The sequence below is a fragment of the Geotrypetes seraphini genome, chromosome 12 (genome assembly GCF_902459505.1).
Source record: "Geotrypetes seraphini chromosome 12, aGeoSer1.1, whole genome shotgun sequence".
Lineage (NCBI taxonomy): Eukaryota > Metazoa > Chordata > Amphibia > Gymnophiona > Dermophiidae > Geotrypetes > Geotrypetes seraphini.
In genome coordinates this window covers 7,925,142-7,938,728 of record NC_047095.1, presented here as the reverse complement: position 1 = coordinate 7,938,728, position 13,587 = coordinate 7,925,142, and the positions used below count along the sequence as shown (strand labels likewise).

At 47.9% G+C, this 13,587-nt stretch overlaps 1 protein-coding gene across 1 annotated transcript in view; it reads right to left on the bottom strand.

The window, feature by feature from the left end:
- SLC25A24 (solute carrier family 25 member 24) overlaps positions 1-13,587 on the bottom strand; it is a 118,923-nt gene that overhangs the window by 67,855 nt on the left and 37,481 nt on the right. Inside the window, exon 2 of the mRNA XM_033916547.1 lies at positions 672-798. Within this exon, the coding sequence (XP_033772438.1) occupies positions 672-798 (127 nt within the window). The remainder of the gene's footprint in view (positions 1-671; positions 799-13,587) is intronic.

The window sequence follows — 13,587 nt, the reverse complement described above, 5'->3', positions numbered from 1 at the left end:
TTGGAGGCAGCTTATTATGCTCTATATTACTTGCAGGCCCTGTTGCACTTGCCAAGTAGAGCTCTGCCCCATGACTTGGGGAGTAGTATTTTGTTGAAATCCCTTTAGAATGCCTGGAACCTTTTGATACTAAAACTACCTTCATAAAAAAAGAGAGAAAAAATAATACATTGTGGGAAATGTCAGTTTACATTACTGAATGCTGCTTGTCAGCATGTGAGATGGCCTATCCAGAGTTTCAGCAAAGGACTCTGGGATATTATATTACACATTCTGACCTAGCATTATGCCAAGGGTTCTTTGTTAATCTCAAGTACAGATATTTTAGAAGTCATTTGTGGCATTCCAATGTGAGACTGAATGGCCAGGAGTTTTTTGTATATCTACATTAACATTCTCTGGGTCAGAATGTTTAATCCCAGAGTCCTTAGCTGATACTCTGGTTAGGTCATCTCACATGCTGACAAGCAGCAATTAGTAACTTAAGGCGACAAGAGTGCAATACTAATAGCACCTTTTAAACCAATCTTGATCGAACAACTGTACTCTTTTACTGAAATCCAGTATATTTTTACTGAAATCCAATATATTTCAGCAGCTGGCCATACAAGACAAGCCAAGGCTTGAATCGTGAGGCAGGACTCCCTGCCTCTGTGGTTCCAACTGCTCACCATCATTGTTCCTGTCCAGACTTTTAAATGCAATTTTCATTTTCTTCTCATGGTCTTCGAGGTAGCGCATAAATTCATTGAAGTCCAGCTGCCCATCTCTATTTGTATCACCAGCTTTAACTATTTTCTGGAAAACAAAAAAAAATAACAAATATAATCAGTTTTCTAAGTCTACAATATGACCTGTATTTTATGGTCCACAGTACAACCACATTTAAATACTGCAGACTGAAAAGTGAGAGTAGTGATGGAAGAAGCTAAATCAATAATAAATCAATAATATTGTACAGGTTTGTATCCCCTGAGAGCCATATTATATGAACAGCTCCTAACTTAAATTGGTAAAATCATTCTTAAAAAATGTTGGCACCTACCGGCAACTAGAAAAATAGCACCTTAATCACATCTAAGGAGGCGCCTTAAAATGCCTAAGGTCGAAGTAGGCACGGATAACACCAGAAACGAACTTAGGCATTCTAAAGCACCTCCATAGACGCAATTCTCATCAAAGGTAGGCACCGGAAATGTAGGTCTTTAAAACCCTGGCCTAAGGGGGGAGGGTTCTGCAGGGGGGAGATCTCTTTGTGGCCCTGGAGGACATAAGAGTACAGTCCTCTTGGGCGGATAACCTTTCTTGTAAAACAATTTTTTGCCTCTCATTTTACAGATTTTGTGGACGTACTGTGGGACTTTTTAGGCCTCTGAATCCAGCTATGCACCTAGAGCTAAATGGGGCATATCTGGAGAAGTGGTTAGGGCAATATGTGAGTGGGATGGGGGCTTGCCTAGACTTAGTCGTCCTGCAGGGATAATCAAATTTTTTACTAGACATCCTGGACAAAACTTAAATGTTGTGAGTTAGACAATATAAAAACAAGTATAAGTGCCAAAAAGGTATCCAAAGTGACCACATAACCACTGCAGAGACAAAGTAAAGACCCCCATACTCCCCCAGTGTTCACTGACACCCCTCACACACCCACAAAGATTGGAATAAAAAAAGTACAAACCTTTCTCCAGAACATCAGCACCTGGTATAGGAAAGCCTACTAGAACTGCACACAAGTGTCTTAAATAGCCTGGGGGGTGGGCTAATGAACCATAGAGAGAAGGACCACAACCATAAGCCACTCTAACCACTACATTTATGGTGGAACATGTGCACCCACCAAAACCCCCCAAAACCCTACTCTACACTGCCATATAGGTTATTGGGGTTGTAAACAGGTAGGTATTGTGGGTTTGGGGGTGTTTTGGTGTAACCTATAAGGGAGTTCTGGAGAGATGTTTATCTGGAACCCTATTGTGAAAAATCACAGCAGTGCCTTCTAAGGTGCCCCACTGCTCTGTTGCCATGTCTGGCGGGCCAGTCCATTACAAGATTAACCCCTTTTAAGTCCAAATGGTCTTGTTCTGGGCGTTTGGAACTTGGACAAAATTTTAGTTGAAAATGTGGTATAAAGATGGACATTCTGGAGGTCTGGACATCCAGATAAGACAATTTAAAAAAAAAAAAAAATTCTAGACATTTTTTTCGAAAATGGGCATTCCCCACTCCCTCCCCCCGACTTTGGGTGTCTAGCACCATATGTCTGATTCTGACTTAGGAGGAGGAGGAGTGTGTGGCGCAGTGGTTGAAGCTACAGCCTCAGCACCCTGGGGTTGTGGGTTCAAACCCCGCACTGCTCCTTGTGATCCTGGGCAAAGTCACTTAATCCTCCATAGCCCCAGGTACGTTAGATAGATTGTGAGCCCACCGGGACAGATAGGGAAAATGCTTGAGTACCTGATTGTAAAACCGCTTAGATAACCTTGATAGGCAGTATATAAAATCCTAATAAAACTTGAAACTTGAAAACTTAGACATTTGTTTTGATTATGCCCCTCATACTGTATAATGCTGTGCTCTGTGTTCAAGCAGGCTTGAAAGAATACTTCCAAAATATATAGATCACAATGAGTAGATAAAAGAAGGATTTGACAAGGTCTAAAAAGAAACCCAACAAAGTAGTTAGGAAAAAATAGCAACCTTATAATTGGTATACATGTTTAAAAATTCAGCTTTCAAGTCTGCTAGACTGCTTCCTCATGAAGTGTTCCAAGACCAAGCTCTGTGAGGGTATAAGTACTGAAAGGACTTAGTAGATAAGGATAGGTTGTTCACCCTCTCCAAGGTAGGGAGAACAAGAAGGCACTCTCTAAAATTGAAAGGGGATAGATTCCGTATGAACATAAGGAAGTTCTTCTTCATCCAGAGAGTGGTGGAAAACCAGAATGCTCTTCCTGGAGTCTGTCATAGGGGAAAACACCCTCCAGGGATTTAAGACAAAGTTAGACAAGTTCCTGCTGAACCAGAACATACGCAGGTAGGGCTAGTCTCAGTTAGGGTGATGGTGGGCACGATGGACCACTGGTCTGACCCAGCAGCGGCCATGAACTCTTGTATATTACTTAGGTTCATGTTAAAAAAATGTATACTTTTAAGCAAGATGCAATTCCTTAACAGCATCACACCAACACAAAGAAGACACAGTACCCACACCAGCTGCTTTAAGTCAGTAGATATAAATAACAAAAACAATCTACAGAGAAGAAACTCTCCAGAGAAAGGCATTTGTAAAGAATAGACCAAAACGAAATAGTATTTTTAAAAAATTATAGTTCATTTATCAGCTGTAAAGTAATCCTACTCCTAAATTCATGACTATATGTCCCTTCAGTCTCTGCATGTGATAGAAACTTGGTAATTTTGAAGTCTGAATCATAGTAATTACAGGCCTCCCATCTGGCCAATGTCAGTCCATAATAGCTGATCTGGAAATCTATGACTGAATAATTCAGCAGTTTCAGCAAACATCACAGACCTATGTGGTTAATATAATATGTGGCCACATCACTAAGATTAATTAACTGCTATGTCTCTATTATTAACTATGCCACCGACCTAGTCATCTGTCTTTGCCACATCATTCAAATTGCTGCTGCTTACTGAAAAGCAGCAAGTAGCATACTTTAACAAAACTTTAGGAGAAATAGGGCACTGATTTACTTACTTTTGCTTATACAACTCCAGAACTTTTTAGATGATTACGATATTTTATATCCATACCAGCATTTTACAGGAAGGATATCACAAGAGGAAAGACAGCAGGCTATTTGCCCAATTGCATCATGAAGCATCATTTGAAAAAGTGACATCTGTCAGTGTTGCTTTCAGAGGAAGCTAGCCCTACACTGGGGACCTCATCACACAAACCCTACTCCCAGTGAGGAGGCAAAATAGCAGCCCCAGCTTTAAGTTATCAGCAACAAGCCACCATGGAACAGATGGGATAATGTCCCACATCACTGTCCAAAGCAACAAGCAGATAGCATTGAAGGTGATGACATGATGCATCAATAAAATGATTGTTCTGGATGACCACCACCTGCACAAGATAGAAAATGTGAGGCTGAAGCAGTTACAAGCCCCAAATTACAAGTGCCCTTTAGAACAACTTTTCATTGATGTAGGATCCTTATCATGCCCACTCAGTCTGTGCTTGAATGCAGGCATAGCTGGTCAAGGCAGAGGAGTGTAGCATCCATTTTTTATAAGCAATATCTGAACCACACAGAATGCAACGATTGCTCACCTCTAAGAGCACACAGGTAGCAACTGGACATGGCAGTAACAGACATCAGCTTTAGCAAAAGTGTGCCAACTGGGTACAGGTGAGCTATGCTGCACACACAGGTGAAGATCCAAAGCCATACTTCAGCCTACATCTTGGAGGTGATTGGGGGAGGGGGGATGGAAGGCTAGCTGGCCCCAAAAGAGACAGGAACAATGCCTGTTTATTTCATTACAGATGGCATCAGCAATGCACTTAAGGCAATGCACAATGGGGGCTACAAAGGGATCTGATTATTTGTACACTTTGCTGCACTTAGCTGGAGTGAATGGAGAGCGGCAACTTTGTTCTGTGGAATCCAAGAGAGATACACAAAACTAATGGTACATTTTCAGCTGAGGGATATGGGATGAAAAACAGGGAACAAGTATGAGAAAGCACAGTTACTTACCGTAACAGGTTGTTATCCAGGGACAGCAGGCATATATTCTCACATGTGGGTGACGTCATCTACGGAGCCCCGATGCGGAAGCATTTTCAAGCAAACTTGATTGAAGATTTAAGTTTGCTCTGCTGCTCCACGCATGCGTGCCTTCCTGCTCCACTAGGGGGTGCATCCCCTCGTGGTCTCCAGTTCACTTAACTAGCCAAGAAGCCAACCTCGGGGAGGTGGGCGGGTTGTGAGAATATATGCCTGCTGTCCCTGGATAACACCTGTTACGGTAAGTAACTGTGCTTTATCCCAGGACAAGCAGGCATGATATTCTCACATGTGGGTGACCTCCAAGCTTACTGAAGAGGGATGGAGGGAAGTTGGCAATTTAAGCAAATAGATTTCGCAATACCGATTGGCCGAACCGGCCATCGCTTCTGGACAGGGAGTCCAGACAGTAGTGGGAGGTGAAGGTATGAACCGAAGACCACGTGGCAGCCTTGCAGATTTCCTCAATAGGTGTGGACCTGAGGAACGCTACGGAGGCTGCCATCGCTCGGACTTTGTGTCCCGTTACTCGACCATGCAGCGCGAGACCAGCCTGAGCGTAGCAGAAGGAGATGCAATCGGCCAACCAGTTGGACAAGGTGCGTTTGGAGACTGGGTGGCCTAACCGGTTTGGGTCGAAGGACAGAAATAGTTGTGGGACTTTCCGGTGTGGCTGAGTGCGTTGGAGGTAAAAGGCCAACGCTCTTTTGCAGTCAAGAGTGTGGAGCGCCACTTCTCCGGGGTGAGAGTGGGGCTTGGGAAAAAACACGGGTAAGACGATGGACTGATTGAGATGGAAATCAGACACTACTTTAGGTAGGAACTTTGGATGGGTGCGGAGTACCACCTTGTCGTGATGGAATACCGTGAAGGGTGGGTCCGCTACCAGAGCTTGTAGCTCACTAACCCGCCGTGCGGACGTGAGCGCGAGTAAGAAAATTACCTTCCAAGTGAGGAATTTTGGATGGCATTTGTCTAGTGGCTCAAATGGAGGTTTCATTAGTTGAGCCAGAACCACGTTAAGGTCCCAAACCACCGGGGGAGGTTTGAGAGGGGGGTGGACGTTCAGCAGACCCTTCATGAAGCGAGTGACTAAGGGATGGAGCGAGAGGGCTTTCCCTTCCAGGGGCTGATGAAAGGCCGCAATCGCACTGAGGTGTACTCGAATGGAGTTGGTCTTTAGGCCGGAATGAGATAGTTGAAGTAGATAGTCAAGGACCAGGGGGAACGGGGACCGACACCGGGTCCTGGCTGTGGGAGGAGCACCAGGTGGAGAATCTGGTCCACTTTTGGGAGTAGCAGGTTCTCGTCGAGGTTTTTCTGGAGGCCTCCAATATCTCCTTGACTGATTGAGACACGGGGAGAGCAGTCAGGGGGAGAGAAACCAAGCATTCAGATGAAGAGATTGAAGATTGGGATGTAACAGTGAACCCTGACCCTGTGACAGTAGAGAGGGAAACAGAGGCAGAGGCAGTGGATCTCTGACACTGAGTTGAAGTAGAAGGGAAAACCACGGCTGGCGTGGCCAGCGAGGGGCAATCAGGATCAGGGTGGCTTGTACTGTTTTCAGGTGGACAAGCGTTCGCAGTATCAGAGGAAACGGCGGGAACGCGTACAGGAACCTTCCCTCCCAGTCGAGGAGGAAGGCGTCGGCCTCGAGCCGGTCCGGAGAGTATATCCGGGAGCAGAAGAGAGGCAGCTTGTGGTTGTGAGGGGACGCGAACAGGTCTATTTGAGGTGTCCCCAACCGTTCGAATACCCCTCGTAGGGTCTGAGCGTGTAGTGACCACTCGTGTGGCTGGAGGAGGCGGCTGAGTCTGTCCGCCAGGCAGTTTTGTTCTCCTTGTATGTACACCACTCGGAGGAAGGTGTTGTTGGAGATTGCCCATTTCCAGAGGCGCAGGGCTTCCCGACAAAGGGACCAAGACCCTGTCCCCCCTTGTTTGTTTACGTAGTACATCGCTACCTGGTTGTCGGTTCGGATGAGAACCACTCGGTCGTGGAGCAGATGTTGGAAGGCTACAGCTGCGAGATAGATGGCCCGAAGTTCCAGCACGTTGATGTGGCAGCGACGGTCTTGTGCTGACCACATTCCTTGGGTGCGTAGGCCGTCCAGATGGGCTCCCCAAGCGTACTCCGACAAGTCCGTGGTGAGTACCTTGCTGTGGGGTGGGATGAGGAAGAGCAAACCTTTGGAAAGATTTGAAGAGTCGGCCCACCAGCGGAGCGATCGTTGCAATGAAGGAGTCACTGTCACGGGGCGGTCGATCGGGTCCTGGTCTTGACGCCATTGAGATGCCAGGGTCCATTGAGGGATTCTCAGATGGAGGCGGGCGAAGGGTGTGACATGGACGGTGGAGGCTATGTGGCCCAGGAGGGTCATCATCTGTCGAGCTGATACCGAGGTCAGCAGGGAGATCCTTCGGCTCAGACTTACTAACGCCTCCAGGCGCGGAGGGGGGAGGAAGGAACGGAGGCGAACCGTGTCCAGCGTGGCCCCGATGAATTGTAGGGATTGGGAGGGGCGTAGTTGAGATTTTGGGAAGTTTATTTCGAACCCCAGACTTTGTAGGTAGGTAATAGTCTGTTGGGTCGCTGAGATAACCCCTTCCCTGGACGGGGCTTTGATTAGCCAGTCGTCCAGGTAGGGGAATACCTGAAGGCCCTGGGAACGTAAGGTTGCTGCTACCACCACGAGGCACTTGGTGAAGACCCGAGGTGATGATGCTAGTCCGAAGGGGAGGACTCGGTATTGTAGGTGCCAGTCCCCTACCTGGAAACGCAAGAACTTGCGGTGAGCGGGGTGCACTGGGACATGTGTGTACGCCTCCTTGAGATCGAGGGAGCAGAGCCAGTCGCCCTCGTCGATCAGGGGGTAAAGTGTCGGTAGTGAGAGCATCCGAAATTTTTCCCGTACCAGGAATTTGTTGAGGCGTCTCAAGTCTAGTATTGGGCATAGGTCTCCCGTTTTTTTCGGTACCAGGAAGTAACGGGAGTAGAAGCCCTTCCCCCGTTGGTCGGGGGGAACCTTCTCCACTGCTCTCAGGCGAAGCAGGTCTCGAGCTTCGGAGAGGAGTAGGGGTAGCTGAGTCCGGTTGGGAGGGCAATTCCTTGGGGGGTTGTCCGGGGGAATGGCCCGAAAGTTGAGAGAGTACCCTGATGAGATCACGCCAAAGACCCATGCGTCCGACGTGACTTGTTCCCAGTGAGGGTAACAGGCTTTGAGTCGACCCCCGATGGGAAGGAGGCCTGGGACTATGGCGGAGGGGGCCCGGCCCCTTCCGCGTGTCCCGTCAAAAGGACGGGGATGGTTTGGTTGTCGCCGGCGGTTGGGACTTGGGCATGGCCCTGTGGTGGGCTTGCGGACGCCTGGGTGGGGGCCGCGAGAAGACAGGGGTGGACTTTTGTGGGTAGCGGCGCGGAGGGGCCCTATAGGGCCTGGACGCTGGCGGTTTGGGCTTTTGCCGGACAAGGGAGGCAAACGAGCGTTCATGTTCGGAGAGGCGTTTTGTAGCCGCCTCGATAGTGTCATCGAACAATTCCTTTCCCACGCAGGGGAGGTTAGCCAAACGGTCCTGTAAGTTGGGGTCCATGTCGACCAGGCGCAGCCAAGCTAGTCGGCGCATGGCGATAGCGAAGGCTGCTTCTCTGGAGGAGAGTTCGAAGCCATCGTAGGCCGCGTGGAATAGATGAAGGCGCAGGTTGGAGAGGGACTCTAAAAGCAGGCCGAACGTTCCTTGCCGGGAGGCCGATAGGTCAGTCTCAAAGGCTCTCAATAGTCCAATGAGGTGTTTGAGGTAGGATGTGAAGGTGAAAGTGTAGCTTTGCACCCTAGAGGCCATCATTGCGTTTTGGTATAGTCTCCTGCCGAACTTGTCCAGGGTTCGGCCTTCTCGGCCTGGGGGGACCGCTGCTGAGACCCGGGACGGGTGAGCCTTTTTCAAGGAGGATTCTACTAGCAGCGATTGGTGGGAGAGCTGTGGTTGCTCGAATCCCGGGTAAGGTACTGTGCGGTACTTGGCCTCCATTTTGAAGGGTACGGCCGTGACCATGTAGGGGGTCTCCAGGTTCCTGAAGAAGGCCTGTTGGAGTACCGGGTTAGGTGGTAAGCGGAGGGACTCTCTGGGCAGTGATGGCATATCCAGCTCCGCCAGGTACTCCTTAGAGTATCTGGAGTCGGACTGGAGGTCTAAGTCCAATGCGTGGCCCATGTCTTGGACAAAGCGAGTGAAGGATGGGCGAGATGTCCCCGGGGCCCCGTGCGGGGTCGGGGAACGAGACCTTCGTCGGGTGGAGAAGGATGGGGAGGCTTCCCTCGAGTATCGAGGTTCATGCTCTGATCCATGCTCCGAGGCTGGGGAAGCACTGTGAGAGTGTTCCGGGGTTGTCGATCTTCGGCGTCTCGAGGAGCCCCTCGGAGACGATGCCGGAGTTAGGGGTACCGATCGATGTCGGATTGGTGACCTCGATCCGGACTCCCTCGGAGAATGCGTCCGAGGGGGAGTTCGGAGGATGTGCGGGTTGGAGAGTGATAACTCAGCCACCCTTAGTGGTCCCGTACGAGGTGTGGGAGAACGGCCTCGTAGGGTTGGTGAACCTCGGGCCTTCTTGGAGGTACGGCGGTTCGAGGTTTCTGTCGTTTTTGCCCGACGTTTTGCCCCTCGGCGGTCTGCGGAGGGGGAACGTCTCGGGCGCCTCAGCGAGGAGTCCGAGGAGGATGGGATGCGGCGAGGATTGCGCACCTTTCCTCGAGGTTGTTCGGTGCGAGGCTCAGGCTGGTCTGGCACATTCGAGGTCGAGGCCGATTGAAACTGGGCCATTGCAGCGGACAGCTCCGACGTGATCATTTTCAGCTGAGGGATATGGGATGAAAAACAGGGAACAAGTATGGGAAAAGAAGTTATCAATGTGGTTGCCTTTGAACCATTTTATTTAGGATGTGAGCACCAGGTGGAATTTCACCAACTGAAAGTTAACTTAAACAGAGATTAATAGAGCAACAGACTCCACTTAATGAGTTGTCTTGAGTTGTCTATGGAAGCCAAATGGTGTGGTTACATACAAAGCAAGTGATGAAGATCCTGAAGTCCTTTAAGAATATCATGGACAACCTGAGTTTAGCTTGCTAGAGAAGAAGTTACAGGGTTGCAGCAGAAGCAGGGAAGATGTTGGTATTGGTGGAGTGCTTACAACTCTGACTGAAAACCCCTTAACCAGATGACCACTCTATATGACCAACAAGGAAGAGTAGGTAGCAAGGGTGCAAGAATGTGAACATAAGAGGCAGAGGGTAAGAGTGGGCTCCTCTAGCAGCACAGTCAATATCAGCAGCCCCTGTCAACTAGCATGTCCTCTTCCTCCCCTGACATAGGCCATAGCTGTTGCAGTTGGCAGTAAAGACCTATATCTAGGGTGGTCATGTTGCCAATTCCAGGAGAAAGACTTTTTAGCCATCCTCATCTTGGTGCATTGTGGGAATTGCAGCACCAATTTCAATGGATAGAATCATGGACTACAAATACTACATTGCTTTGGGATGTAATTTTAAAACCAGGACTAGCCAAAAAGTCTCCCTTCTGGAATGGGTAACCTGGTTACCCTACCTACATCCCTATCCTTCCTTTCCCCAACGAAGATCCCTGTACAAACTTTTGTCACATGGTACCTTGCAGACCCATGATAACACAACCACAGTTCCGTAAGCACATAAAGCACACAAGGCTGTGGTCTGGCTGGATGTCACCAAGGTCACTTAGTTTCTTTTCTACCTGCCAACCAGCATGCCTAGTGAATGAATATCCACAATGACAAGGGGCATCATGAGTATACATCTTTCATGCCTGGCCTCACAGCTGATGGAAAAGTTAATTTTGGTTAGGATTAAGGGGCTCACTTTCAAAGCATTTAGACACACAAAATACCACTATGGTACCCCTAAACCTCCTTCTGGAAGGTGCCTTATCTTTCCCTAAGAGCGACAGGATGACTAAGCACACAGCTACAATTCACATCTTTGATGGTTTCCTGCACACTACAAACACCAATAACCAACCTTTAGTAGATTCACCACCATTAATTCAACACCCACACTTTTTGCCCTCAATGCCTTGGTGTGCTAGTATTTTTGTGCTGCTTCCATGCTGCTCTTTTGGGGTCATTAACACCCTAGTGCAGTAGTCTTCATTGCAAGGCCTGTGAGCCAATGGTGGCCCTCTGAGACCTCTGTGGCAGCCCGTGGAGCCTGTACAGAATATCATCCCTCTTTCGGGATCCAGCACTTTTTGTTTCCAGTGCTGTAGTCCTGCACTCTTCGGGCCACGGGCAGCATGAATGAAGTAAACATGCTGCCTTCACCGGCCCCAGAAGCTTTCCTTCTACTACAGCCCCCTTCAATTCATTTTTCTTCCCTTTCTCCTCTTTTAAAGCACCACTGTAATTTGAGGTGCTTCTCCTATATGCAAAGAAACCTATGCATACAGATTGATGGACAGACAAATCCTTGACAACAGTTAATATTGCCTGATGTAAAACATATCTAAGGAGGAAACAAAAATTCTACCCAGCCCCTCTCATGGTGCCTCGGGCTGTTCATGCCACTGTCTCTGCCACTTCACTCCTCTTTATTAATGCCATTCTTTGTGTTGCTTTGCCTCCTCTGAGTGCCTTGAGAGTTTCATGCCACTGCCGCTGAACTACTTCGCCCTCATGCAGGGCTATGGGACTCTTTGTCCTGATCTTGGTGCTTTGGGGTGCTGTTGCTGCACTACTGCTGATGCCTGGCTGCATGATTTATAAATCTAAATGGAACACACCAATATTATAGTAAAAAATAAGAAGTATTTCTCCTCCCATTGACTTAATAAGAAAATAACAGAATGAAATAAATGAAATAACTTGGCCTCTTCCAACAGAAAGGAAATTCTGAAATAAGGGGTCATAGGATGAGGGTGAAAGGAAGTAATCTAATGAAAGATGTCTTCACAGAAAGGATGATAGATGTGTGAACAGGTTCATTCTCTGAATTCAGGAAAGCTGAAACAGAGGAAGTGATTATAGAGCTGAGTAGTTGGTGTGCATATGAAATGAAACAAAGTTGGCTTTTTTGTGCACACCCCTCTTAGTCATTCTCATTTTCCCCATTTTGTAGCACATCTATAACTACTTAAGTACATTCTACCTTTCCTTTCTTAAGGAGACACCTGGGGGGTTATCCTCATTATTATTTTGACTAGCGAATACAAACGAGATCAGTTGCAAAGTCTGCTCTCTATAAGCTGAAACTGATACACATCCTAAAGCCTTCAACCAAAACTGGACAACCTTGAAATTGTTGCTCAAAACTTAGGGCTCCTTTTACGAAGCCGCGTTAGCGGCTTTATCACACGCAACTTTTTATCGTGCACCAACCCCCGTGCGAGCCGAAAAACTACCGCCTGCTCAAGAGGAGGCAGCAGCAGCTAGCGCGGCTGGCAAATTAGCGCGCGCTATTGCGCGCGTTAAACCACTGACGCAGCTTCGTAAAAGGAGCCCTTCGTTTTTATTAGAGCTGATTACTGCAATCCTCTGTACATTTTCTCAGAATGATTTTTAAAGCTCATTCTAAACATTAAGGCATTCATTAGTGGACCTTATAAAATGTAATTCATACTAACATACGAATTAACATGCATTAAGTCAATTAGTACACATTAAAACAATATAGTACTTTTTTAAAATTGCTATTAAAACAAAAGTCTGAAACTAATTGAAAAAGCACTTGAAAATCAGGAACAATCTGAGATTAAATGAAAGCTATTTATTTTTTTGTCTTCACACATCCCTGTAAAACACTGCAGCTCGGGTGCTTACTGGCTATCACTGTCAGAAGCACATTGCCCCAATATTGCATCATCTTTATCAAAAGCCTATTCCTATATACTCTGAGAAAAAAATATGCTATCTGTTCCTCCTCCAAAATTATGTTGAATAGAGGCATGTGCTACAGTTTAGTAGCTGGAGTGGATGGCCAGTTTAGATAGCAAATGATGAGGACCATACAGCCAATGCTTATGTTCCTTTTTCGGTAGCAGCTCTCCTCTTTAGAATGTAACTACAGTGGAACCTTGGTTTGCGAGCATAACTCGTTCCAGAAGCATGCTTGTAAACCAAAGTGCTCGTATATCAAAGCAAGTTTCCCCATAGGAAGTAATTATTCGTTCCTGATCCCAAAAACAGGCCTATGTCTTCTTGTGGTCCAACACTTCTCGCACTCCCCGTTTCGGCATTTCTCCCTCTTCTCCCCTCTCTTCCATCACCACAGACCATGTTTCCCTTTTCTTATTTCCCATCCATCATCTTTCTCTCTTCGCTTTCCCCCATCCCTTCCTTTTTCTTTCGCACCTCCATGAGGGGTGCCTAAGGTAGCTGCCGTTGTCTCCCCGGCAAGTCAAGCACGAAATTGTCCAAGAACTGGGTGAAGCCGATAAGCGCCGGCAGCCAGGTGATCAGGAGCAGGAGCTGCAGCACGCGGCCATTGTAATCGCACAGAGGCGGGGGTGGGTGGGCTGTGGAGTTCAGGGGCAGCAGACAGCACCGAGCCATTCTCCTCCAGCGGCGCATCCTGATGCCTGCAGTCCGTGGTCATCCTGAGCTGGGTCTGCTGCAGCTTCACCCCCTCCCCTCCTGCTATGGCTTCTTAATCGGCAGCAGACGGCATGGAGGAGGAGGTGCAGCAGATTTCCCCCTCTCGCACCCGAACGAGAGCGAGCGCCCGACGTGCACGCTCAGAGCACAACATTACAGAGGAAAAGCCGCAGCAGGAGCACAGTCAAGCGCGCATTCT